The sequence below is a fragment of the Cervus canadensis genome, chromosome 18 (assembly GCF_019320065.1).
Source record: "Cervus canadensis isolate Bull #8, Minnesota chromosome 18, ASM1932006v1, whole genome shotgun sequence".
Taxonomy (NCBI): domain Eukaryota; kingdom Metazoa; phylum Chordata; class Mammalia; order Artiodactyla; family Cervidae; genus Cervus; species Cervus canadensis.
In genome coordinates, this window is record NC_057403.1 from 25,482,682 (window position 1) to 25,510,065 (window position 27,384).

General features: G+C 37.2%; 1 protein-coding gene and 1 non-coding gene across 7 annotated transcripts; one reads left to right on the plus strand and one right to left on the minus strand.

Moving 5' to 3' along the window:
- Window positions 1-833: 833 nt before the first annotated feature.
- ZNF569 (zinc finger protein 569) lies at window positions 834-27,384 on the plus strand. 6 transcript variants are annotated; one of them, XM_043437278.1, is made up of 6 exons: window positions 834-2,122; window positions 4,025-4,046; window positions 7,059-7,116; window positions 16,591-16,675; window positions 16,991-17,086; window positions 24,156-27,384. In XM_043437278.1, the coding sequence occupies exons 3-6, from the start codon at window positions 7,102-7,104 to the stop codon at window positions 25,973-25,975; spliced, it is 2,016 nt and encodes a 671-aa protein (XP_043293213.1). In that variant the 5' UTR covers window positions 834-2,122; window positions 4,025-4,046; window positions 7,059-7,101; the 3' UTR covers window positions 25,976-27,384. The 6 variants fall into 6 exon arrangements, with proteins under 6 accessions (XP_043293213.1, XP_043293210.1, XP_043293209.1 ...); XM_043437275.1 differs by having other exon boundaries at window positions 835-2,122; window positions 16,549-16,675; XM_043437274.1 differs by lacking the exon at window positions 834-2,122 and having other exon boundaries at window positions 4,025-4,196; window positions 16,549-16,675.
- On the minus strand, window positions 7,531-7,602 carry TRNAK-CUU. The gene has a single exon. It is a non-coding gene; the product is annotated as a tRNA-Lys (tRNA).

Below are 27,384 nucleotides of genomic sequence, written 5' to 3' on the forward strand. Positions count from 1 at the left end.
TAAAAAGTATTTATATTTATTTGGCTATGCCCGATCTTTGTTGCGGCATGTAGGATCTAGTTCTCTGACCAGGGATCGAACCCAGGTGCCCTGCATTGGGAGCACAGTGTCCTACCCACTGGACCATCAGGGAAGTCACAAATTACATAATTTCTTATTGGATCAATTTAACAGGAAGCTAGTACAACTCTAAATATGTATCATCAACAAGAGACCTTTAAAATATATAAAGCAAAGCTTTACAGAAATAAAAGGAGAAATAGACAAATCTACAAGTATAAAAAATGAAATCAGAAAAAAAAATAAAATCAGGAAGCTAAATGGACATAGAACCAACTCTGTTCTCTTCTCATCTTTTAATTATTTATTAGCAAAAAATAACTCTTAACAGGTGACAGAAGAAATGTACTGCTGGTAAACACACATGAGACAAATAAGTAACACTTATTTAGAGGACATGTTCTCTCTATGCAGTGTTTGGGAGTCTCTTTACCCTTTCCAGAAAGAGATTCACACTATTCTGAGACAGTGCCGTTTATCATCTAGTGAATGGAAGGCTGTGAAAGGAAGACTATTTTTTTCTGTTTCCTAGAGCTAACATAGTTCTTTAGTTTTGTGGTTTTGTATAGCTTTACGTAAGCTTATGAGCTGGAAGCCTCTCTGATACCTTCAACAACTTCAAGTTCCTGATATTTAGCATGCTGTCGTCCTCAGTATTCTGTTCTCTTTGCCAACATACTATTGCACAAAAGCATAGTGTTTTCATAGAGATTTTCTCCATTTTAGTCTCTACGGTAAAATTATTGTAGTGAGTCTTCAACTTTCATTGAAAACTGTTTTTTAATTCTTAAATCAGAGTGGAACTCAAATGAAATGTTGAAAAAAAAAAATCAGGTCTTTATGGCAGGAGTGACGTTAAAGTCTGGTTTGCTAGATTCTTAGGTTTTTGCACCTGGTTACTTCTCTGCTTTTCCACCTACCCTTTTCACTCCTCATGTCGAGGCTACTTTGAATTGTTCACATGCTCTTTCATTTGATGTCTCAATGTCTTTGCCTTCTTCAACAGCATCTTTCTAAATTACCTGTATCACCTTTGTCCATAAAACACATATGGATGTGGAATAACACAGTGTAAAAAAAGTAAGGGAGTTTCTAGCAATACACATTCACAAAACTATGATTTTTTTCCATTTAATATTTTGGTGACTGTGGGGTGTTGACTTAATCACGTAAGTTTAAATATTTTACCAGGTGCCCGTCAGAAAAACAGAAACACAATGAACACAAGCACACTGTCTCTCAAAGACTGCAGGGTCAGAATCAAGAGGTCCCTAGAACAGACGACACGACGATGGTCACACGAATGTTTTCAAATTCGCACTACTCCAAAGTCACTAGACCTCAGAGTCTCTCGACCCGCTAGACTCCCTACCCCAAATTCCACCGCAGAAATCTTCCACACTCGATCACCCAAGGGCACTTCTTCTTCTCTGACTGCCGCCAGGAGCTTCAGGCTCAGGCTGGCCCATCTCTTCTCGTCACGGTGCCCAGATCTTTTCCCAACTTCATCCCACTGAAGCCCAGTCCCAGGTGGGGCCGGGATCAGACGGAACTAAACGGACTCAGCGGTGCTTCCTTCACGGACCATACACCATAACGCCGAGAACCCGAATATACAGCCAACTGCACGCAGCAAGCGAATTTTTGCAGAAAATAGATTTGGACCGAGGAGGCCTCTGGGAAATGTAGTTCTGGGCAGCAAAACCGCAGACCTTTTCAGATTCTCCTCAGCACCAAGTAAGCACTCCCAGGCTCCGAGTGTCAGACTCATGGGAGGCAGCTGCTGCAAAACTCTCAGCTGAGGTCCCTCGGCAGATCTGAGAGCCCCTCCACGGTGCGGTGGGTCATTCCGGTTACCCCGACAACGGGAGGGCCAGTCCCTCCTCGGCGAGCCGCGGGGGCCTCTGGGAAGAGTTAGCTGCGTCTAACGGACCTGGGCTGGTGCTGCCCACCGCCACAGTCGGCGCTGACCTGAGCGGCACCCCTCACTCGGGCCGCACCGGCTGTGCCTTTCGGGCGGTGTTGAGGTGTGGAACTGGGGCCTGTGTCTGCGGGCTCGTTGGTGAGTCTTCGGGAAGCCACGAGCTCAGAGTCCGGGACTCTTTGTGCTGGGTGGAGCAGGGGCCTGCGGCCCACCGGGTGCCTGTGTTGTTGGAGGAGGACGCCTGGCAGGGGCGGCGGGTTCCCTGAGGCCGTGGGAGTGGAGGGTGAAAAACTGAGCGTGTGACTCGATAGCACTTTATTTTCCAGACATTTGTCCGTGACTCATGTGGCCGTGGAGTCGAGTGTGTAGGCGGATTTTGTGGATGTGTTTTTTCCTTTTCTATTTCCCTATAAATGTGGCTTCGAACTACGAAGCCTGTTTGTGATTTGTAAGACTGTACCAGTGTTTCGTTTCTTTGGTTATGGTCATCGTAAATATGTTTTTCTCTTAGACGTCAGTAGCCCCAACACGTTGTTTTAGTATTTGTTTCAAATTTTATTTTCGTGTATTCGCCACATTTTGTGTGCTTAGTAATAACTTCATGCTCCTTGCCCCCCACTCCCAGCCCCAATTCACAAAATAAAGAAAAGCTCCAAGAAAACAAGAATCATTCATACTTCTGCCAGCCACTATCAAACTTTATTTCCCATCTTTTCATTCCCCGTGAATATATTATATATATATGCACAGTAGCTTGAAAGTTGGAATCACACTGTACATACAATTGTGTAGTCTACCTATGGCGTTTAACAATGTGCAATTAATACTTTTACATTTAAACAATTACACATCTATGTCATCATTTAACAGGTTTTTTATGGTATACATATTAATGCATTTACTCTTGTTGATGGGTACTTTGGTTCTTTTCAACTTCTTGCCATTGTAAAGAATGTGTTTATTAGCAACTGTTTGGCACATGTTATGATGCACTTTATTAATTTTCGGGGGGCAGGGGGCAGGTTCTTAGAAGTGGAACTGATCAGTTGAAGTGTATGTGCTTATTAAAAACTACCTGTGTTTGTGCTAAGTCACTTCAGTCATTTCATGACTCTGTGCAATCCTTTGGACTGCAGCCTGCCAGGCTCCTCTGCCCATGGATTCTCCAGGCAAGAATTACTGGAGTGGGTTACCATGCCCTCCTCCCCCTGTGGGTCTTCCCAACCTAGGGATCGAACCTGTGTCTCTTAGTTCTACCTGCACTGGCTGGTGGATTCTTTACCACTAGCACCACCTGGGAAGTCCAAAGACTCCCTAATTCTATCCAATATTCTCTGGTAAGGTTCCATCTGGTCAAGGCTATGGTTTTTCCAGTGGTCATGTATGGATGTGAGAGTTGGACTGTGAAGAAAGCTGAGCGCCAAAAAATTGATGCTTTTGAACTGTGGTGTTGGAGAAGACTCTTGAGAGTCCCTTGGACTACAAGGAGATCCAACCAGTCCATCCTGAAGGAGATAAGTCCTGGGTGTTCACTGGAAGGACTGATGCTGAAGCTGAAACTCCAATACTTTGGCCACCTCATGCGAAGAGTTGACTCATTGGAAAAGACCCTGATGCTGGGAGGGATTGGGGGCAGGAGGAGAAGAGGACGACAGAGGATGAGATGGCCGGATGGCATCACCGACTCCATGGGCATGAGTTTGAGTGGACTCCAGGAGTTTGTGATGGACAGGGAGGCCTGGTGTGCTGCGATTCATGGGGTCACAAAGAGTCGGACACGACGGAGCAACTGAACTGAACTGAAGGTTCCATCTAACCTACAGTATTATTGGCATAGTATTAGATTGCCTGTATTTATACACCCTTGATAACAGTGTTTATCATTAATATTAGTAATCTTTGTTAACCTCATAGATGTAAAATAATTCCTTTAATTTGCAGTTATTTGACTACTATTGAAGTCAAACATTTTAAAAATAATTTTTTGTGTGAATTATGTGTTTTCTAAGTTATTTTCCTAAAGCAGTGTTCTATTTTCAAATTTCTTTTCCAGGTTCTTCAGGTATTATGGATTTATTCATTCATCTACTCACCATTTATTGAATGCTGCATGTGACAGGAGTTAAAAGATGCTTGAGATACAGCATTGAACAAAGTAGACAGACTCTGCTATCATGGTACTTAAATTGTTGTGGGTCAGATAATAAGTGAGGTAAGTAAATTTAATATAACATACATTACATAGTGAAAAATTCTAAGAAGTAAAGAAGGAGAATATATAGAATCAGGGATAGGACTTGGAGTTTTAGGTGGGGTAGCTAGAAATGCATCCTGAAAATGTAATAATAAAGATATGAAGGAAATTAGGAGCTAATTATGCACAGCACATGCATATAATTAAGGGAAGAGGGACCACCAGTTAGAAAAGCCCAGGTGGAAATATGCCTATTACCAAGAGGCTAGGGTGGCTGAAATAGAGCAGATAAGAGGGAGAGTAGTGAGAGATTAGAGAAAAAAGATAATTGAAGGGCTGGAGGCCAGATCAGGTTGGTCCTTGTGGGCCATGTTAATAATCTTGACTTTTACTCAGAATGAGGTGGGAAGCTGTGGGAGAGTTTTGAACATGTGTGTGATATTATCTGCTTATGATTTAAGAGGATTGCTTTGGTTGGTCTGAGGAGAGGATTAGGGGAAGAGGGCAAGGACAAGGGAAGAAGTAGAAAGACCAATTAGGAAACTATTGCATTAATCTAGGGGAGAGATGTTGGTGACCTGGACAAGAGTAGTAAAATGGTGAGAAGTAGTCATGTATGGCAATTTGCTGATAGAACTGATGCGGTGTATAAGTGTGACAGGATGACACAGTATTTTTTAATCTGAGCAATTTGAAGATTGGAGTTATTACCTGAGAAAGGAAAGAGGGTAGGAAAAACCTGGGGCATAGGGAAATAATGAGATTTCAGTTTGGAATATTATATGTGAAGTATGAGGTGCCCATTGGGTATTTAGGTGGAAATATTAAGTTGGCAGTGGGATATACAAGTCTACAGTTCTAAAGAAAGGTCTCAGATTGGAGACATACACTTGGCAGTTATTAGCATGTAGGTGATACACACGTGCATGCATGTGTGCTCAGTCATCTCCAATTCTTTGTGACCCCGTGGACTGTAACCCGCCAGGCTCCTTTGTTCATGGAATTTTCCAGGCAAGAATACTGAAGTGGGTTGCCATTTCCTACTTCAGGGGCTATTCCTGACCCAGGGATCGAACTCCTGCTGCTCCTGCATTGGCAGGCAGATTCCCAGGCACGATACCACCTGGGAAGCCCCTTTTAGGTGACATTTACAACCAGACTGGATGAGATCACTTGGTAGAGTAGATGGAAAATGATACAGGTAAAGGACTAATCTTTGGGTCACTTCAACATGACAAAGTCTGGGAAATGAGGAGGAATCAGCAAAAGAGACTGAAAGGGACCAGCTAGAATGATTGAGAGAGATCTCAGTGATATCCTGGAAACCGAGGGAAGAATGTGTTTTAATAAAAATTATGTCAGATGCAGCTGATAGCCCAAGCAAAAGAGGACTGAGGAAGTAACATTGAATTTAGCAACATGAAAATTGTTGGTCACCCTGCAAAGCAGTTTCAGTGAAGTAAGGACCTATAGAGAAAACTGGACAAGAAAAATTGGTGATAACAAGTGTAAACAACACTTTAAGTTTTTTCCCTTAATGGAAGGAGTGAAATGGAGTGGTAGGTGGAGTTAAGAGGTAAATAATAACCCTGTTAAGACATGTCCTTAAATGGAAGAACAAATGTTAGGGTTTGAGGATAAAGGAAAAGAATAAAATAATCACTTAGGAGAGTGGGACGGAGAATAGAGTAGAGAAATATGATTTCCAGACAGCATTGAAGACCCACTTGCTGTTAGTTTTCGTGAATTTAAATTGAGCCTATTCCGCGGGGTTGTTTGATTTTTTCCTCCTGCACTGTTCATATGCATGGTTGTCACCACAGATAGGGGAGGGGAGAGTAAAATTTAACCAGAGTTGTTGGTTTCATGAAGTAAGAAAGAATGATGTGTGAGAAAGGGGCAAGGGAGTCTAAGTTAGCAAGAATTAATTATACTAATTGACCGTGGGTTCAAGGCCAGGTAAGTAGAAAAGTGGTGGGAAGAGGGTGAGGGAAAATGAAAAATTGTGTAATGAAGGAATGGAAGTTCCTGATGGTGGTGAAAAGTGGTTGAGTTGAAATGCGAGAGAAAGTAAGGTGGAAAGACAAGGATATTTTTCCCTTTAGTTGCCAAATGTTCAAAATAGGACAATCCCTCTTTTAATCACCATACTTGTTTTAGAAAATGTGGAATATTGTTAGCTATATTTCAGTAGGGATTACAAAATGCTGATATTCAAATCCTATCATTCTTTCTTCATTTACTAGCTGAAATATTTTCCTAAGGAAAAATGTCTGTCATCAATTCTGATTAAGATACAGTTTGCATTTATAAGAATTTGTTGTTTTCTGTGTAAATATTAAAGTCAATAATTGTAGTAGCTGATATAAAGTATGCTTGTGTAGGTATGCATGCATGCCTGTTAAGTTGCTTCAGTCATGTCCAACTCTTTGCGACCCTGTGGACCATAGGCCGCCAGCCTCCTCTGTCCATGAGATTCTCCAGGCAAGAACATTGGAGTACATTGCCATGCCCTCCTCCAGGGGACTGTCCTGATCCAGGGATCGAACCTGAGTCTCTTACATCTCTTGGATTGGCAGGCAGGTTCTTTACCACTAGTGCCGCCTGGGAACCCCTTCTCTGATACAGCACTATTGATAAGTTCATGGGGCATCTCCTACATACGCACCTCGGTTCTTGTTCACCGAATGTGCTTAAGCTCTCCATGATATTGTAGTCATCTTTATACCTATCAGCATCTTTGGGGAATGTATATTCTTGGCCTTTCTGATGGCTCCAAGTATCGTTTTGCTATAGAGTGACCTTTAATCTACCTTGTGGGTACAGGTTTCTCAAACCACAAAGCAAACCTTGTCTCATGGCTTTTATTCTCTTTTTCAGCTCTGCCTTCTCAGGCCCAGTCCATTCCCAGAAAGAAGAGGAAATGAATGAATTCCAGGTAAATTTTAAATAGCATATTTGTTCCCTGCCTTATTTTACAGAGCAGTTTATGGGAATTGTAGTAATCCATACACTAAACTGGAAAATCCTATACAGATAAAACGTATTTTCAGAAGAAACAGAGTTGGAAGATTAAGACCAGGAAAGTTAAAATATGATTATGCAGAATTGTATTCATTTAGAGAGATTAAAGTTGGGCTTCAGTTTTGAATTTCATTACTATAGGTAAACAAGAGCAGAAATTCATTATATATTTAAGTAAGTTTTTCATTGGCACCTAGGTCAAACAATATATTATAATATATATAGGGAGACTTTCTGTAGTCGGTGAAACAGCTTTTCTGATAGTCCGGGGTTTTCTTTATAATTAAAAAAAAATCTTGGCTGTGCTGCATGGCTTGCAGGATCTCAGTTCCCTGACCAGGGATTGAACCCAGGCCACAGCAGTAAGAGTGCTGAATCCTAACCACTAGACCACCAGGGAGGTGGTCTGTTTTGATCAAGGATAAAGCAAAGAATATATGTTAAAATATCCCAGCATTGGAAATAACACAAATCAACATCAACAGAAAAAGAGATAGTATTTCATGCAGTGGGATAGTACACACACACACACATTCTCTCTCTCTCTTCATGCAGTGGGATAGTGTGCACACACACACCAAAACAGATTACTGCAATTTACAACAATATGGATAATCTCACAAACATGTGACATGAAAGAAGCCAGATGAGAGTACATTCTGTGTGGTACCATTTATATGAAGTTTGAAAACTGAGAAAACTAGTCTCAGTGTTAGGGAATAGTGGTTACTGAGCAGGTATTTCCTGGGACAGGATATGAGGGAATCTTCTAGTATGTTGAAAATGTTCTATATTTTGACCTGAGTGATGGGTACACAAATACGTAAATGTATAAAAATGTCTCAGTTTGTACATTTAAGATTAGTGCATTTTACCACATTATTCTGTGTATGTCATACCTCATTTAAAAATAAAAAACAGACTATCTGAAGAAATAGATGGGATGTGCCTTTCAAATGACCCTATATAATTATCTTTTTCCATGTATGTTTGCTGTGATTTGGCCACAATCTAAAGTAACCATTTATGGTAAATTCTTATACTTTCAATCCACTAGAATGTGAACAGAGTATAAATTTTACTTGGTTTACTGCTGTATCTACAGTCCCTAGAACAATGCCTGGTATACCTGGTTTTTGTGAATGTGGTTGTAATGAATCCATGGTTCCTTATTTCTTCATTTTACTCTTAAAGTAGTGTCTGTTTCCTCTTCAAGGACATTTCCTCAGAACTTCATCCTTTTTCTTCAAACTTCCTTTGGAATCTTTCTCTTTCAGATTTTCCTGTACTCTTAGCTACTAAACATATTTCAATTTACTGCCTTTTCACTCTCAGCTCAAAGCTTTGCTTTACTGCAACATACCTTTCTTTGACCAGGTGCCCCTATCTCACAGCTTCTCTGTATGTCTAGTTTTTCCCTCAGTTAATTTTCAAAGTGAACACACATGTGTAGCCAGCATAAGCACTGGATCAAGAAATATAATATTACCCTAACACTCACTGAATTCCTGCATCTTTCAAAGTTATTACCCCTACTCCAGGGGTAACTACTGTTTAGCTTATATCACTATAGATTATTTCTGCATATTTTTAAACTGTATGTAACCTGTGTACTTGGTGTCTGACTTCTTTTTTTTAATATTTTGTCAGATTTATGTTGAATTGCTGCATGTAAGCTGTAGTTCACTAAACTTTATTACTGTATATTATTCAATTATATGAATAAACCATAATTTTATATATCCATTCTATTATTGATTGGCTTTAGGTAATTTTTATTTGGGAACAATTAAAATATTCTTCCTGTAAACTTTCTATTAGATTTTTTTGCACATATGTACATATCTCTTTCTACCAAAGTAGAATTGCTGAGTCATAAGTTATGTGTAAGATTACCTTTTAATGATACTGCCAAACAGTTTTCCAAAGTGGTTGTCCAAAATTATACTCTTAACAGTGTATGAGAGTTCTCAGTTACTCCAAGACAACAACATCTTGAGTGTATTTTCTATGGTCACTAGCTTGTTTTTTGATATAATATCAAACTCATAGATAATAAAACAGAAGCTCAACTAAATTTGAGTACATAAAAATTACATTCTTCTGTTGATACAATCACCATAAATAAAGTAAATTTGCAAAACCTAACAACAATTTTAGTAATATATATGGCAGACCAAATCTGGTATTTAAATATTTACAAACTAAATTAAAATCCAATAGAAAATTGCATATAAGACATGAAAAAAAATCCACAATTGAAAAGAACAAATGCCCAATATAAACTGTAAATAATAATATCTATTGTTAATCAAAGTTTTACATGGATTACCTTATATGGTCTTCATAAAGAGTCTCTCTTTCCAAAAAAAAAAAAAAAAAAGTCTCTCTTTCCTATTTGTTTATGTTTTCATTTATTTCCCTCAACTAGTATGTAAGTTCCAGGAGGACGAGAACTTATGTCTATCTTCCAGCTATATCCTTGGACTCTAAACCAGTGCTGGGCATATCTAGTAACTCAGTAACTTACTGAATAAAAACCTATAACTCTAGGGCTCAAATGTGAATTATTTTCTCATTCTCTTTAGTGGCAGTTAATATTCATAACGAAAACCTCAACTACTATGAAGCCCTCAAATCGTCTCTGAGCTATCAAAAAACAAACAAAAAAAAGGTTCAGTTATTTAATTCTCTGGTTCTACTACTTTAACATATAGAAGAAATAGAAGAGCTGAGATTTCAGTGGTATTGCAGAGACTGAATCAAATGAACTTGTTGATACATTGTACCTAGGTGTTGTAGAAGAGTTATGAATCAAAACATATGCTACAGTTCCATTTTTGGAAAAAGAGGGTTAGTGTTGTTATTAAGAAAGGTAAGAAAGTTAGTGGCAAAAACTGCTGAGTATTATGTTACTTCTCACAAACCTAATACAGAATAGGTATATGTTACCTGAAATAATGTATATGTTACCTAAAATAGTGAACTATTTCACTACTAACTGGACTCTAAGTAGTAAATAAACATGATAATGAGAAAAGCAAAATTTTCTGTTAAAAAAGATTATTTTTACAGTCTGTCATAAAATCCAGGATACATGAAAGAATCTCATCATTTTCCTAACTGTTCCTTTTTCTATTGAGAATGATTAACTCTTAAAAGAGAAAAAATATCTATTCCAACATTTTCATTTTATAGATGGGAGGCTTTTGATCCAGAGAAATTTTAAATATTGTTTAAGGAAAGCCATATCATGCAGTTTTTTTTTTTTTTTTTAAGATAAAGGCTATTTTTTAATGTCAGGTAATACAATATTCAAGATGTAAGGTTTATTTTTTTAATTGAAGTATAGTTGATTTAGTGTGCTTATTTATGCTGTAGACTCAGTTATACACATATATACATCCTTTTTTTAAATGTTCTTATTTTCTTAATGAGTTTTTGGAGCTCCAAGTCCTAGGTTCTCTTTGGATGAAAACTCCATACGTGAGACACTGTGTGTGCATGCTCAGTCGTGTCTGACTCTGCGACCCCATGGACACTATAGCCCTCTAGGCTCCTCTGTCCACGGAATTTTCCAGGCAAGAATACTGGATTGGGTTGCCATTTCCTTCTTCATATACATTATTTTTTAAATATTCTTTTCCATTATGGTTTATTGCAGGAGATTGGATATAGTTTCCTGTGCTGTGTATACTAGGACCTTGTTGTTTATCCATTCTAAGTGTAATAGTTTGCATCTGCTATCCCCAAACTCTTTGTCCATCCCTCTTCCTCCCCTGCTACCCCTTGACAACCACTGGTCTGTTCTCTGTGTGTCTGTTTCTGTTTTGTAGATAAGTTCATTTATGCCATATTTTAGATTCCATGTATAAATGACATCATATGGTATTTGTCTTTCTCTTTCTGCCTTAGTATGATAATCTCTAGTTGCATCCATGGGTGGTGCAAGTGGCATTATTTTATTATTTTTTATGGATGAGTAGTATTCCATTGACTATGTACCATATCTTCTATCCATTCATCCAAGACAGTAAGCTTTAAACAAACAAAAAGAATGTTACTTTAAAATGCCAGTTAGAAAAAAATAAAATAAAATAAAATGCCAGTTAGTGCATTAGATAATAAAGATAAATGGTTAGGACTACTCCTGCATCAAACTGCAGAAAATTTTTTATAAGGAATACTGTGAAAAATAAGAAATATATTAGTAGGAAACTTTTATTGATCTGTCTTAGCTCATGATAGACACATAGACAACAAAATGAACATAACTTCCAATAATAATTTGATAGAGCTAATTGATTGTCATAGCTTATAGCCTGGAAACAATTAATATCCCCTTTTTAGATATGGAAAAAATAAAAGACTGACCATATATTAGGCCCAAATAAAATTCAATAAATTTCAAAGTACACACTCTATATATTCCACAATGCAATTACATAGGAAGTTAATAATAAAACTTCAGAAAGAAAACATTTACACATGGAAATTTTAAAATTAGCATAAGGAACTTAGATCAAGAAAAACAGAATTTAAGATCATGGTTCAGGCCCTAATACCCTAACCATACTTAATCTTTTTTTTTTTTTTTCATACTTAAGCTGGAAAAATAGCCAGTAGTGGCTTGAGAATAGGATGGTCTCAGCATGAATGCAGTAGTAGAACTAAAGATAGAACAGCTGGAGATTGTTTATCGATGACGCTTCTCATAGCTGGTTCTCCTGAAGGGGATCTAGGAGCATATTTTCATGGCTGCCACAAAAATAGCACTTTGAAAAGTTCTCTTTCTGGCATGAGCATTTATCTGTCTTAATAGATTTACCTAGTGTTATTGACTGTCTGACAAAAATCTTACATAACAGTTGCTTAAACAGGACAGAACTTTGTCTTTGTAGGAATTAGGTACCTTAAACAAAACAAAACAAAACGAAAACACTTGTCCTGTATCTCTAAGGCACAGGGAACCAGGATTCCTCTATTTCATTTTTCTATGTGTTGACCAGCATCTTCCCATTACCCCCACTTCTCAGCCCCTGGCAACCACCATTCTATTCTCTACTTCTATAATTTTGACTTTTCAAGATTCTACATATAAGGGATATCATGGTATTTTCTTTCTTCATCTGACATGCCCTGACATGTCTATCCATGGGGTTGCCAATTGCAGGATCCCATCTTTCTCATGGCAGAGTAATATTCCATTGTATATGTATGTATTACCTCTTCTGTATGCATTAATCTGCTTTTTGGTCTCTGCTTTTTAATACACTCTCTAGGTTGGTCAATAGCTTTTCTCCCAAGTAGCAAGCATCTTTTAATTTCATGGCTGCCAGTCACTGTCTGCAGTGATTTTGGAGCCCAAGAAAATAAAGTCTGTCACTGTTTCCACTGTTTTCCCATCTATTGGCATGTAGTGATGGGATCAGATGCCATGAGCTTCATTTTTTGAATGTTGAGTTTTAAGCCAGCTTTTTCACTCTCCTCTTTCACTTTTCATCAAGAGGCTCTTTAGTGCCTGTTTACTTTCTACCGTAAAGGTGGTGTCATTTGCATATCTGAGGTTATTGATATTTCTCCCGGCAATCTCGATTCTAGCTTGAGCTTCATCCACCCCAGCATTTCACATGATGTACTCTTCATATAAGTTAAATACGCAGGGTGACAATATACAGCCTTGATGTACTCCTTCCCCAATTTTTAAACAGTTCATTGTTACATGTCTGATTCTAACTGTTGCTTTTTGACCTGCATACAGGTTTCTCAGGAGGCAGGTAAGGTGGTCAGTATTTAGTCTTTTATTTTTTTTTTTAATAATTTCTGAAACTAATTTTTGGCTGTGCTGGGTCTTCATTGCTGCATGGACTTTCTCCATGCAGTGGAGAAAGTGGGGGCTACTGTCTAGTTGCAGTGTGTGGGCTTCTCATTGCAGTGGTTTCTCTTGTTGCAGAGCACAGGCTCTAGAGTGTGCAGGCTTCATTAGTTGTGGCACATGGGCTCAATAGTTGCAGCCCCTGGGCTCTAGAGCACAGGCTTAATAGTTGTGGCACATGGGTTTAGTTACTATGAGGCATGGCCTGTGGGGTCTTCCTGGATCAGGGACGGAACCCATGTCTCCTGTATTGGCAGGCGGATTCTTGACGACGGAGCCACCAGGGGAGCTCCAACAATATTAATTCTTTTGATCCACGAACGTGGAATATCATCTCACTTATTTGTATTCTCTTCAGTTTCCTTCATCTCCTTGGTTAAATTTATTGCTAAGTATTTTTGCTGTTTCTGATACTTTGGTGAATGTATGCATCATGTTTGACTCTTTTCTGACCCCATGGACTGTAGCCTATCAGGCTCCTCTGTCCATGGGATTCTCCAGGCAAGAATACTGGAGTGGGTTGGCATTTCCTCCTCCCAGGGGATCTTCCTGACCCAGGGATTGAACTCGCATCTCTTATGTCTCCTGCTCACTATTGTGAATGGGATGGTTTTATTTCTTATTCAGATATTTTCTTGTTAGCGTATACAAACAGAGCTGATTTCTGTCTGTTGATTTTGTATCCTGCAACTTTACTGAATTTTTTGGTTTGTTCTAACAGTTTTTTATTGGTGATTTTAGGATTTTCTGTATATAAGATCATATCATCTTAAAAAGACTTTTCTTCTTTCTTTCCTATTTGGATGTATTTTTTTTTCCTTGTCCTGAGTGCTCTGGTTAGGATTACTCATACTACATTGAATAGGATTGATGAGAGTACCTTGGTCTTGTTCTGGTCTTAAAGGAAAAGTTTTCAACCTTTTACCATTGGGTATGATGTTAGTTATTGGCTTATCATATATTGCCTGATTTATGTTGAGCTACATGCCTTCTATACTCAATTTGTTGAGAGTTTGTATCACAAAAGGATATTGTATTTTGTCAAATGCTTTTTCTGCCTCTGTTGAAATGATCACATAATTTCTGTCTTTCTATTAATGTATCACATGTATAGATTTGCATGTGTTGAACTATCCTTGCATCCCAGGATTAAATCCTTCTCGATCATGGTGTTTTAACGTGCTGTTGAATTTACTTTGCCTATATTTTGTTGAAAATTTCTGCATCTACATTCATTAGAGACACTGGCCTATAGTTTTCTTTTCTTTGCAGTGTCCTGTCTCCCTTTGGTATCAGGGTAATGTTGGTCTTGTAAAATGAGCTTGAGCGTGTTCCCTTCAGTGCAACTTATTTTTTTGTGTGAAAGATTGAGAAAGATTGGCATCTATTCATCTATAAATGATTGGTAAAACTCATCAGGGAAGCCATCTAGTTTTTGGCTTTTCTTTTTTGGAGGGAGAGGAGGATTTTCTTTATTGAAAGATTTTAATTACTAATTCAGCTCCGTACTCATATCTGTTCTGATCTATTTCATGGTTCAATCTTGGTAGGTTGTATGTTTCTAGGAATTTATCCATTTGTTCTAGGTTATCCACTTTGCTACCATATAACTGTTCATAATAGTCTCTCATGGTCATTGTATCTGTGGTATCTTTCAGATATCACATGCCCCCACTTTCATTTTATTTATTAGACTCCTCTTTTTCTTCTTGATGGTGTCCTTAACACAGTTAGTACATCTGCTTCTCTGTAATGTCCTCTGAGAATGTTATCTGCTGCTCTCTCAGACTTTTCAAAAGCTCAAAATTCAGTATGCTGGATATGATGAGAGAAAAATGACCCTCTTTGGCACCATCCCATACAGCTGAGAAAGCAGGGTACTCACACATTTTTACTTTCCTTCGTGAATGAAATCATGGGCCAGGATTTCTCTTGGCCCTAAGCTATGTTGCCTTAATGGAGGAGTGATGTAGATAAAAGTCAAACTGTTCCTCTTACCCTTTCTGATGAGTCCAGACTTGTATTTTTTGCTTCATTGGTGCACTAGAAATTCTCTGCTGGAGACCTGCACTTTCACAAAGTCTGTCTTTTGTTGAGTGCTTGTCTCAGACAGTCATTTTCTGGGGGCTCCTGAACAGGCCAAAAGAGGCTAGAGTCAGTTCACATGCCTCTCAGGGATCTACAGCAAGAACTGAGGTCTTTATGCTTATTTTTCAACATTTGGGTAGGCAAGACTCCTTCTGTGTCCCTTGCATATGGTGCTGGATCCCACCGTTCCCACAAGGGCACTTTCATCCATGGATGGATGCCAAAGTATTGTTTTTGCAGCAGGGACTGAATGAGGGATGTCTTATTTAGCCATGATTGCCTTTGGTTTCTTAAGCCTGATTATTTACAAGTCCTTGCTCTTCAGTAGGAAGGGCTCCAAAACAGGAGTTTCCATTATTCTCACAGCATACTCTGAAGCTTAGTGAATGTTCATGTTCATAGAGTCCTTTTAGGACCTAGAAATTAATAATCAGAAACATTTTTTGTGAGTTTGCTCCTGGTGATTTCCTTTTATCTTACCCCCTCTGCCACAGAAATTCCTGAAAGTGTAGGAAATATGGACAGCTCCCTTTGTTCCAGTGCTGTTTTTCTTACGTTTATATTTTTGGGGTATTTTGGTTTTTAACTAGGAAAAGTGCATTTGATTTCTATGTCTAAATCACACTGCTTTGAAGAAATTTGTCACCTCAGAAATTCCTCATTTCTGACACTTTAAATCTTTCTTGGTACTATTTTCTCATAGTTCTGGTTGTAATTCAGATTTAGAATTTTTAAATTCTAAAATTTAAATCCATTTTAAAAAACTTCATTAACAAATCTTTTTTTCTATATCTTTTGGTATTTGTAGGATTCTGTTTGTGGCACTCTTTTTTCAGTATATGTGAACTCTGCAATTTTCATGGCTGCAGACACGTAGGCTTGTGAACAATAAATATGCGTTTTCAATTTAGATTTCTTCTGACCTAATGAACAATATGTGCAACTGCTAAATCAATGAATATCTCCAGTTGGATGTCTTTACTATGCTTCAAAGTTTGTATACCATTCTCTCCCCTTTTCTGCTTCTATCCAAAACCTATTTTCATGTGTTAGTGAATCACAGGGATCTAGTGAGTTCCCAAACCAGTTAACTTTGAGTGAAGTTTTATATTCCCCCAGTTTTTACAGTCAGTATAAATCAGTACCCAAGATCTCTTTAACCCAAAGTAGTTATTAAAGATATGTGCTTGCTGAATCAATGAATGAACATAAACTGACAGGATATTGCTAAAATGATTTTTTTCTTTCAGACAGTAACAAAAACAGATAAAATTTATTTTATAATCTCTTACCTTTGTGTATTACCTGAACAAGTTTCAATATATTTTGTCCACAACATATAAGGTGGATGACTTCAGATTGAGTGGGAGTATGTTGTTACAGGACACGGTGACATTCAAAGATGTGGCTATTGATTTCACTCAGGAAGAGTGGCAGCAATTGGATCCAGCTCAAAGGAACCTGTACCGGAATGTGATGCTAGAAAACTATAACAATTTAATCACAGTGGGTAAGGGTATTTTCCTATAAAACTCAAATTCTGGGAGTAAAGTTCCTTTTTTCCCTGCCACAGTGTTTCTGAAATGTGTGGAATCTTCAAATGTTAGACTGAGTTTGGTCTTTAGATGCCTTTGCTCACATGCACATGCATGCTGCAGCTTTCAAAGCAAAATGGCATGTCATCTATCGTTATGTTTCAGGGGGCAGCATCCATAGAAACAGTGCTTTTCTTATCCTTCAGAAAACCTTCAGCTAGCCTCACTTCTTGAATGATTCTTTTTTCCTACTATTTATGCCCAAATCTTACATCCCTTCCCTTTGACAGGATGTCCATTCACCAAACCTGATGTGATTTTCAAGTTGGAGCAAGAAGAAGAACCATGGGTCATGGAGGAAGAAGTGTTAAAGAAACACTGTCCAGGTTAGTGAGAGGGAACCATACAGGTGAGGAAGGGCCAAGGCCCCTTAATAGCTAACATGTAAGTTCTTGATCCCTCTGAAATATTCCACAAAGGTATTTTTTTTTAAGGCCATAGAATTCCGTACTGACGATTGGTGTGAATTTTTTATATATGTAAGATGTCATTTTTGAAACTTTTTTTTTTAAATTCACATTTTTGCTTTGAACTTAAATATCCTAACTCTGTCAAGCTTTGAAGTCAGTGGTACACTGCTTTCATAAGGTTTAGAAGCTTTCCTTCACATTCTTCACAATCTGTATAAAATTACTCATTGTGTTATCTTCTTATTTATGTCTTCCATTAATTCTGCAGCATTCTCAGCATCATCAAATATTAGCTCTCATTCATTGTCTTAACACTCTACTACTGAAACTCAGATAGATCCTAGACCTTTTTATTTTTTCCTCCATATGTTTAAATCTCCTATTTTCTTCCTTTGTAGCTCTCTGTTGCCTTCTCAGTAATTACTTTAAATATATCTTCCAGTTTACTAATTCTCTCTTCAATTGTGTTTATTTTTAACTCATCCACCTTTTTAAAAAAATTATTTATTTTTGGCTTTGCTGGTTCTTTGTTGCTATGCATGGGCTTTCTCTATTTGCAGCGAGCAGGGGCTACTTTCTAGTTGTGGTGCACAGGTTTCTTATTGCAGTGGCTTCTCTTGTTGCAGAGAACAGGTTCTAAGTGCACAGGCTTAAGTAGTTGAGGCACGCGGGCTCAGTAGTTGTGGCTCTGGTGCTCTAGAGCTTGGGCTTATTAGTATTGTGCCACACAGCTTTATTTGCTCTGCAGCATATGGGATCTTCCTGGACCAGGGATTGAATCCATGTCTCCTACACTGGCAGGTGGATTCTTTACCACTGAGCCACCAGAGAAGCTTAACTCATCCACCTTTGAAAAAAACTTTTAGTATAAGTATTTTGTATTTTTAGAAATTTCTTTTGTTTTTGCAAAAATTTCTCACATCTTTCTGATTCTTCCTAATAATTTCTGTGGCTTCTTCAGATTTGTGTTTTAATTTTTGCTTCTTTAAAAATACTGTACATAGCTCTTTTGTATTCTGTCCCTTACAGTTCCAGTATTTTAAGTCCTCAGGTTTAAATGTCCTGTTTTGAGGACTCAGTGTGTTTTGATTCTTCATGTGCTTGATGGTAGCTGATTCCAATTTGAGTTTTTTAAAATCTTAATTTATGATAATCTTCTTGTCCTAAATTAGGTTGCTTTCTTCTGAAGATGATTTACATGTGCTTCTGGTGGGCACCAAGAGGCGTCTCCAAGTGAGGATCAGTTCTTTGAAGGTCCTAGCTTTTGGTAGGAACCTCAGTTGTACTTCTTTATTGATAGCCCAAGAGCCTTATACTTTACGTAATAAGGCTTTGCATAGATACTCAAGTCAGATCCATCTTCAGGCTGCTTTCAGTTCTGCTATCTCTCAGTTGTGGTTTTGGCTAATACTTGGTTTGTTTTGTTCATTTTGTGTGTGTGTATAGTGCTCAGGTTGTTGGAGAATACTGCAGTGTTCTTGGAGATTTAGGCTACTTCCTGTAAGCCCAGTAATGCTTCAAAATTTCAGTTTTATCCACTGTCTAGTTTTGCAAATGAGGTTACCCCATTGTAATTTCAATGTTAAAAATCCTTATGTAGTCTGTCTCTTTTATTCCCCCGACTTGCATGGTGTTTTTTGTTTTGGGTGGTTTTATTTTTCTCTTTCTTTCTTTCTTGGTTCTGCTGGTTAATCTTTTTTTAGCCCTTTTTGTTTTCTCATTGTTTCTTCCTCATGCATTTATATTTCTATAAATATCTTTCTATATTTCTAGCTCTTGATTTATACCTGGTATTTTCACTAAGTTTTTTCATTGATGGCAATACTCAGTCAAGATTTTCATTCTGTATGTCATAATTGCTTTAGCTTGAATTTTTGTCTGCTTTCTTTATAGCATGTTTCTTTTTTTCTTTCCTCTTACATTTTTTAAGAGATCTGATTTCAATATCTTCTTATTTTTGAGTGAGAATAGTTCTTTCTTGACCTGATTTTTAAAGAAGTATACTGTTAGGGAAGGAAAGACAGTTCTCAGATCTAGAGCACAAATCTGCAAACTAAACTGCAAACAAAACTGCAAACTTTCTTTTCTGAGGTAGAAAGTTCTCAGATTTAGAGCACAAACCTGTTGACCAGCCACTTGTTTTTGTAAGTAAAGTTTTATTGGAATAAATTCATACCAAGTCATTTATATCTTGACTGTTAATACTTTCCTATTACAGAAGCAAGGTTGAATAGTCATGTCAAAGACTATATGACCCATGAAAGTGAAAGAAAGAAAGAAAGAAAGTGAAGTCACTTAGTCATGTCTGACTCTTTGCAACCCCATGGACTGTAGCCTGCCAGGCTCCTCCTACATCTGTGGGATTTTCCAGGCAAGAATACTGAAGTGGGTTACCATTTCCTTCTCTAGGGGATCTTCCTGACCCAGGGATCAAACCCCAGTCTCCCACACTGAAGGCAGACTCTACCATCTGAGCTACCAGGGAAGCCCACATGACCCATGAAGCCTAAAATATTTGCAATCTAACCTTATTTAAGAAAAAGTTTGCCAACTCTTGATGTATAGGAATATATCTGTGCTTCATACTAAAGCCTTTTATTCTGCATGGTTGTGTGAATATAAGTATGTTTAGGCTTTATTTCTTCTCATCCAAAAAGGAACTGTGGCTACAAGTCTCATAACTCTGAATCTTATACTCTCACTCCAAGACTTCTTGCTAAAAAGATAGTATTTCACAGTGTTTCCTTGCTCAGTCCTGATTTCCTTGACATAGTTAGGGATGTCAAGTCTCCTGTAATCAGTCTGCACTCCCAAATTTTCATGTTGTAAACATGGGTTAATTAATTCTTCCCTTCAAGATGGGATGTCCATTTTGACAGTGTCAGCTGTTTGTGCTGCCCTCAGTTGGCATGAACAGTTGTCTTCTCTTAGAATCCTTTTTCCCCTGTCCCACCCTTCACTGTATTTGTCAACATTAACTCATTATAATTAGGGTTATAGCCACCACCTAGTATCACTGAGGCATCGACGTTTCAATTCTTGTTTGTGTACAGGAAAAATGATCAGATAGTTTTTCATTCTGCCATCTTAAAACGGAGTCTTTTCTGTCACATTTGGGTTTTTTTTTTTTTTTTCCACATTTGGTATTTTGATCTTGCTCCTGGACTTCGTCACTTAAAAGACCTGATCTTGCCTTCTCCCTCAACCCCTTTTGTTTAGTTGAGCTTTTCTGTTTCCCTAAACTGAGGTGACTCAAAAGCTTGAGCTCAGTATACTGTTTTCTACCAAGTCTCTTAACTACCTGCTTTCACGTGAATCTTTCATTTCCTTTATTCTCAGTCTGGCAGAGAGGAAAATGGAGATTATTTTTTCCTCCCTATTTTTGAGCTAAGCAGCCACTGAGGACTGGAAATCTTACCCTTTGGTATGTAGATTTTCATTTATTCTGTTTGAGTCAGTTCCTTATCTCTGAATTCCTCTGCCTGGTGTGTTGGGGTCCTTTAATGGACCGGAACCTGCTAGTCCGGAGTCGATAAGAAAGTGAAAGAGAGAGCCAGAGGGAGGGGGAGAGAGAGAAAGAAAGAAAAAGAAAGAAAGACACAGGGACCTGTGTGAAAAGAGTCACTGAAGGGAGTTACTGAAAGGAATCCAAGCAGATACCGTTTCTCATGATCTCAGTCCTGAGAGCTGCGTGCAGCTCTACTCGTTTCCGGAATAGGAACTGATAAGGAACAGAGAATCCTTGAGAAATGGCACACAAAGGAAGAAAAATGCAACATATTGGATTCCTTAAAGTTAAACATCCCGTAACATCCTTGATGTAGAGCTCTTCTGCTTATCTTTCTCATGAGAGTAACCTCACATATTCTCTAGGATGGAAGAGTAGTCTTTGTCTTTGTTAGTTTATACCTTTTTTATTCTTTGCCTCATTTTCATGTGGTTTTGGGTAGGATCAGAGACAAATTCATGTATCAATTAGGCCATATTTAATTTCTCATTATTTGTTTTCCCTTTTGTTCAATTGTTTAATTGCTAAGTCATGTCTGACTCTGTTGCAACCCCATGTACTATAGCCTGCTAGGCTCCTCTGTCCATGGGATTTCCCAGGCAAGAATGCTGGAGTGGGTTGCCATTTCCTTCTCCAGGGGATCTTCATGACCCAGGGATCTAATCTGTGTCTCTTGCACTGGCAGGCAGATTCTTTACCACTCAGCCACCTGGGAAAGCCCCCTTTTGCTCAGTACTTACTCCCTTTTCAGTCATGCTAGGTAGGCTTTTCTGCTTTTATATTCTGATTCTTTCATCCTATTTTAACCTTCCTGTTGTTTACTCTCATTTTATTAATTACTGTAGTGTTCAGGTGAATTTTTTAAAAATATGTAGTACATGCTTACAATACAGATTTTTTAAAATACAAAAGGATACATATTGAAAACTAATTTTTCTTCTCTTACCCATGCCTTCCTCTATGCTGGCAACCTGTAGTATCATTTTCCTTTGAGCTATTACTTATTTGTATTTTCAAGCATTTTTATTGAAACCACTTTAAGTTGATAGGTTAACTTGTGAATAACTATCATCTCTGCTGTTGAATGTTCTTTTCCAAGAATGTGATATGCCTTTTGTCCTAGTTTCCTAGGGCTGCTGTAACAAAGTAGAGGCTAGAAATACAAAATCAGGGTGTAAGTAGGGCTCATGTTCCTACTGAAACCTACAGAAGATTCCTTGCATCTTTCAGCTTCTTTTATCCCCAGATGTTCCTTGGCTTGTGACAGCATAACTCCAATCTTTGTCTTTAACGTCACATAGTGTTTCCCTGTGTTTCTGTCTCTTCATGTGGCAATCTTCTTTTAAGAAAACCAATCAGATTAGGGGCTTACCCTACTCCAGTGTGACCTCACCTTAACTAATTACATCTGCAGTGACCTTATTTTCAAATAATTTCATGTTCTGAGGTAGTGGGCATAGGACTTAAACATATTTTATTTTATTTTATTTTTTTTTTACAAAAGTTTATTCTTAAATGTACAATAGGTTCCAAGATAACACTTCATTCTAGCTATAGGCGGCAACAGATATCATGGCAGGGAATCCAGGTGTTTAAACAGGAATGGAACTAGGGGTCATCATTGCCTCAGGCACAAAGAACAGCTTACTTTTTTGCCAGATTTTTTAATTCCACCAGTGGCCAGGGGGCCTTTCCCCCAGGCCTTTGCTTTTAGCACCTCGAGTTTCTTCTGCTCTACCTTCTTTTTTTTTTTTTTTTTTTTAGTTCTACCACTTTATTGCTACCAACCCATTTCCCTCCACCCTCGTGCACACATGCTCAGTCATGTAATCCCATGGACTTCAGCCCGCCAGACTCCTCTGTCCATGGACTTTTCCAGGCAAGAATACTGGAGTGGGTTGCCATTTCCTTCTCCATGCTCTTCCTTCTGCTTCTGTTGAATGCCTTATCTTCCTCGTCCATCTCCCTGGCTTGCTTCTTGGGCTGCTTCAGGGGCTTCTTCTTGCCACCTTCACGGCCCAACATGGTGCCTGCTGCCCCTTCCCCCGGACTTAAACATATTTTAAAGGTGGGACACACAATTCAACCCATAACACTGTTTCATGTGTTCATGTGTGTGCATTTAAAGTTTTACAATTTTTTGAACTTTCTAATTAAATATATTCCCAAATTTTTTGTATTTTTATTATAAATGTAGTCCTTTGTTATCTTTTCTAAATAGCTTTTTGTATATAGGAAAGTTACTAAAACTGAGTATTAATTTGCTATAGTGAATTTAGTGAACTTTCTATAATTTTTCAGGTAACTCTTGATTTTGCAAAGAAAGAGTTTTAATATTGACAAATAATGTGAATTTTTCCTTTCTAAGTTGTTTGTGTGTGTGCAGGAGGGTGATCCATGCTGTGAAGCACATGGGTCCCTAGTTCCCCAACCAGGGATCAAACCCATGCCCCCTTCACTGGAAGAGCAGTCTCAACCACTGAACTGCTAGGAAAGTCACCTTTTCCAAGTTTTTTATACCTCATTTCTTTCTCTTATTTAATGCTCTACCCTGAACTATAATAATATTTGTGATAGTACTCATCTTTTTCTTTTTCCTGACTTTAATGTGACTGCTTTGGGATTTTTCCCGTTAGGAATGGTACCAAGGTTTAAGTTGTATTGTGATTTTTCTCTAGTTAAATATGTTTCCATTTTATAAAGTTATTTTTATGGAAAAATGGGTGTTGAATTTTTAACATGTTTTTCATATCTTTGAAAATGATTACTTGACTTTTCACTTTTGACCTATTTACTATTACTATTATTTATTTATAGATTTCTCTAATATTGAAACATACTTCTATTCATGGAAAACAGCAACATATGTATGCCTTATATTTAATATGCTTCCGAGTCACTTTCTTTTCCTTCTAGGTCATTTTGAATACAGAGTTTCGCACTGATATTCAAAAATGAAATTGATGTATAGTTTGCTTTTTGGGTTGTTACCTTTATCTGGTATTGCTATTATATTTGTCTCATACACAAACATTATGAAATATTTTTCTTTCATAATATTTTGTATAGCACATGCTTAACAGCTGTCCTTTAGATAGTTGTTTAAATTCCCATGTAAACATCTATGGGCCTTGTCTATTTGTTTTGTTTGGGGGGATTTCTTTTCATAAATTTATTTGTGGAAATTGGTCTTTTTTTTTTTCTACATCTTAATTTATCCAACAGTTTTATATTTTTTATTTCAGATCCCTTTAAGCAATCAAAGCTATTTCTATTTCATAAATACCTGCCTCTACTCATATTTCCTTTCTTGGGATTTACTGAAGCTTAGGAAATAGGAGCTATATATAAACCTAGAATTTGCTTAATAGGAAATGAGGCTATAAGCTAAGAATCCCATACATGTATTTTTTTGTTTTTAATTAGGTATAATTTTGGGAAATTTTACAAGTGACATTTATTTGCAATTTCTTTTAGGAGAAATATGGGGGATGGATGAGCAGCTGAAAATTCAGGACAGGCTTTTGACACAACTTGAAGATAAATTCACAAAAACACTGACTGAAGAAAAAGTCAGTGAATGTCATAAGAAATTTGCAAATGCATTCCCTCTGAACTCAGACTTTTTTCCTTCCAGTCACAGTGTCTATGAATATGACTTATTTGGAAAGTGTTTAGAACATAATAATTTCAACTATTATGAGAGAATCTTTATAGGAAGAGAAGACTGTGAATATAAGGAGCCTATGAAATCATTTGGCAATAGCTTATCCCATCTTGTAGTAACCCCCTTTAAGTGTAATCATTGTGGAAAAGGTTTTGATCAAACTTTGGACCTCATCAGACACTTGAGAATTCATACCGGAGAGAAGCCCTATGAATGTAAAAAATGTAGAAAAGCCTTCAGTCACAAGGAAAAACTGATTAAACATCATAAAATTCACAGTAGGGAGCAGTCTTATGAATGTAATGAATGTGGGAAAGCTTTCATTAAAATGTCAAATCTCATTAGACATCAACGAATCCATACTGGAGAGAAACCCTATGCATGTAAGGAGTGTGGGAAATCCTTCAGCCAGAAATCAAATCTAATTGATCATGAAAAAATTCATACTGGAGAGAAGCCTTATGAATGTCATGAGTGTGGAAAAGCATTCAGCCAGAAGCAAAGCCTCATTGCACATCAGAAAGTTCATACTGGGGAGAAACCTTATGCATGTAATGAATGTGGTAAAGCCTTCCCACGAATAGCATCTCTTGCTCTTCATATGAGAAGTCATACAGGAGAGAAACCTTATAAATGTGATAAATGTGGAAAAGCCTTCTCTCAGTTTTCCATGCTTATTATACATGTGAGAATTCATACAGGTGAGAAACCCTATGAATGTAATGAATGTGGAAAATCTTTCTCTCAAAGCTCAGCCCTTACTGTACATATGAGAAGTCATACTGGTGAGAAACCTTATGAATGTAAGGAATGTAGAAAAGCCTTCAGCCACAAGAAGAACTTCATTACACACCAAAAGATTCATACTAGAGAGAAACCTTATGAATGTAATGAATGTGGGAAAGCTTTCATTCAGATGTCAAATCTTGTTAGACACCAGAGAATTCACACTGGAGAAAAACCCTATATATGTAAGGAATGTGGCAAAGCCTTTAGCCAGAAATCAAATCTCATTGCTCATGAAAAAATTCATTCTGGAGAGAAACCCTATGAATGTAATGAATGTGGGAAAGCCTTCAGCCAAAAGCAAAACTTTATTACACATCAAAAAGTTCACACTGGAGAGAAACCTTATGACTGTAATGAATGTGGTAAAGCCTTCTCTCAAATTGCTTCCCTTACTCTTCATCTGAGAAGTCACACAGGGGAAAAGCCTTATGAATGTGATAAATGTGGGAAAGCCTTCTCTCAGTGCTCACTACTTAATTTACATATGAGAAGTCATACAGGTGAGAAACCCTATGTATGTAATGAATGTGGAAAAGCTTTCTCTCAAAGAACTTCCCTTATTGTACACATGAGAGGTCATACAGGTGAGAAACCTTATGAATGTAACAAATGTGGAAAAGCCTTCTCCCAAAGTTCCTCCCTTACAATACATATACGAGGTCATACAGGTGAGAAACCCTTTGACTGTAGTAAATGTGGAAAAGCCTTTTCCCAAATCTCATCTCTTACACTTCACATGAGAAAACATACAGGTGAGAAGCCTTATCATTGTAATGAGTGTGGTAAGGCCTTCAGCCAAAAGTCACACCTTGTTAGACACCAGAGAATTCATACTTATTAGAAATAGAAACTATAAATCTTGTGAATATGGAAAAAGACTTCAGAAGGAATTCGCATTTCCTTGCACATTATATAATGGGATCTAGAGCAGAAAACTGTGAATGTGGGAAAGCCTTTTTAAGAAGCCACACATTTGTGATACAGAATTCTTACCAAGGGGACAAAATGTATGAGAAAGCTGATCATCAAAAACCTTCAGCAGACATCTTACCTAATGATATTTATTCAGCATTCTCACTAAAATCTGAAACAAGATATTTGCTATCAGCTTATCAACATGATAGTTGAGCTCCTAGCCATTGCAGAAAAAAGAAATACTTTTAAAATAACCTTTTTATACTAGAATAGTTAATTAGAAGATATGTTGATATAAAATATTTATGAATAAACATAATAGTGAATTACAACACATATATATGTAGTTAAACATTTTGAAGGTTACAAAAGAACACCTGAAATTTTGAGAAAAATAACATTGTCTAAAAAGACATAGTTATATATATATAATTTCTCACAAATCTCTAAAGTACTTCCACTCAAAAAAAATTTTTTTTTACCAGTTACGTTTTTAAGAATTTTACAAACTGATTGAAATTTTATATAGGAATATAAAGGGCCACAAATAGGTGAAATATGTAAAAAAAAAAACAAAAAACGAGAGAGAAGATACACCATTAGATATCACATTTATTTAAAGCTGGTATCATTGTTTTTAAACGATGTTCTTAATGAGTATATCAGTGAAACAAGTTGAAGATTGGAGGAAGGAGATATGGAAATTTTGTGTATTATAGTGCTATTCAAATCACTGGAGAGAAAATGACCTATTCAATAAATGGAAGATTCATATTAACAAAAAATGTTAGCTCTCTACTTTTTATCATATACAAAAATAAAATCCAAACAAACTGAAGACTAGAACATAAAAAGCAAAATTCTATATGATGAAAATAAAATAGACTATATTTACTACTTTAGAGTAACAGGATTTCTTTAAACATACATAAATATGGAACATTCAGTTCTCTTTTGGTGCATTGGCTTCAGAGGCACCCACATATGTCACAGAGATACATATATCTTTATGTTAAATGGTCATGGTTTGTATTCCTCTAAATAGAATACATACATTTCCATTAAGAGAGGGATAGAGTGATACAATATGGTTTTCTATGATAGAACATAATATTTAAAAATACAAATTTGACATATAATTACATGGATAGACTACATAATATTGACAGAAAAAGCAAAATGTACCGTGAACATTTCTATAATAATGCAAAGAACAGTACTGTGTGTTGATCATGGATACATATATGACATTGACTGCCTTTTAGGAAGTGAAGGCAGTTGTTAGATTTATCTGCAATATTTCTTTAATAAAAGACAAAGCAAATATGACAGTAA

Bases quoted from the DNA above. Each gene is read 5' to 3' on its own strand.
- ZNF569 (XM_043437275.1), top strand. The intron at 16,676-16,990 runs GTAAGGGTATTT...TCCCTTTGACAG, and splicing joins TAACAATTTAATCACAGTGG to GATGTCCATTCACCAAACCT. The intron at 17,087-24,155 runs GTTAGTGAGAGG...AATTTCTTTTAG, and splicing joins GTTAAAGAAACACTGTCCAG to GAGAAATATGGGGGATGGAT.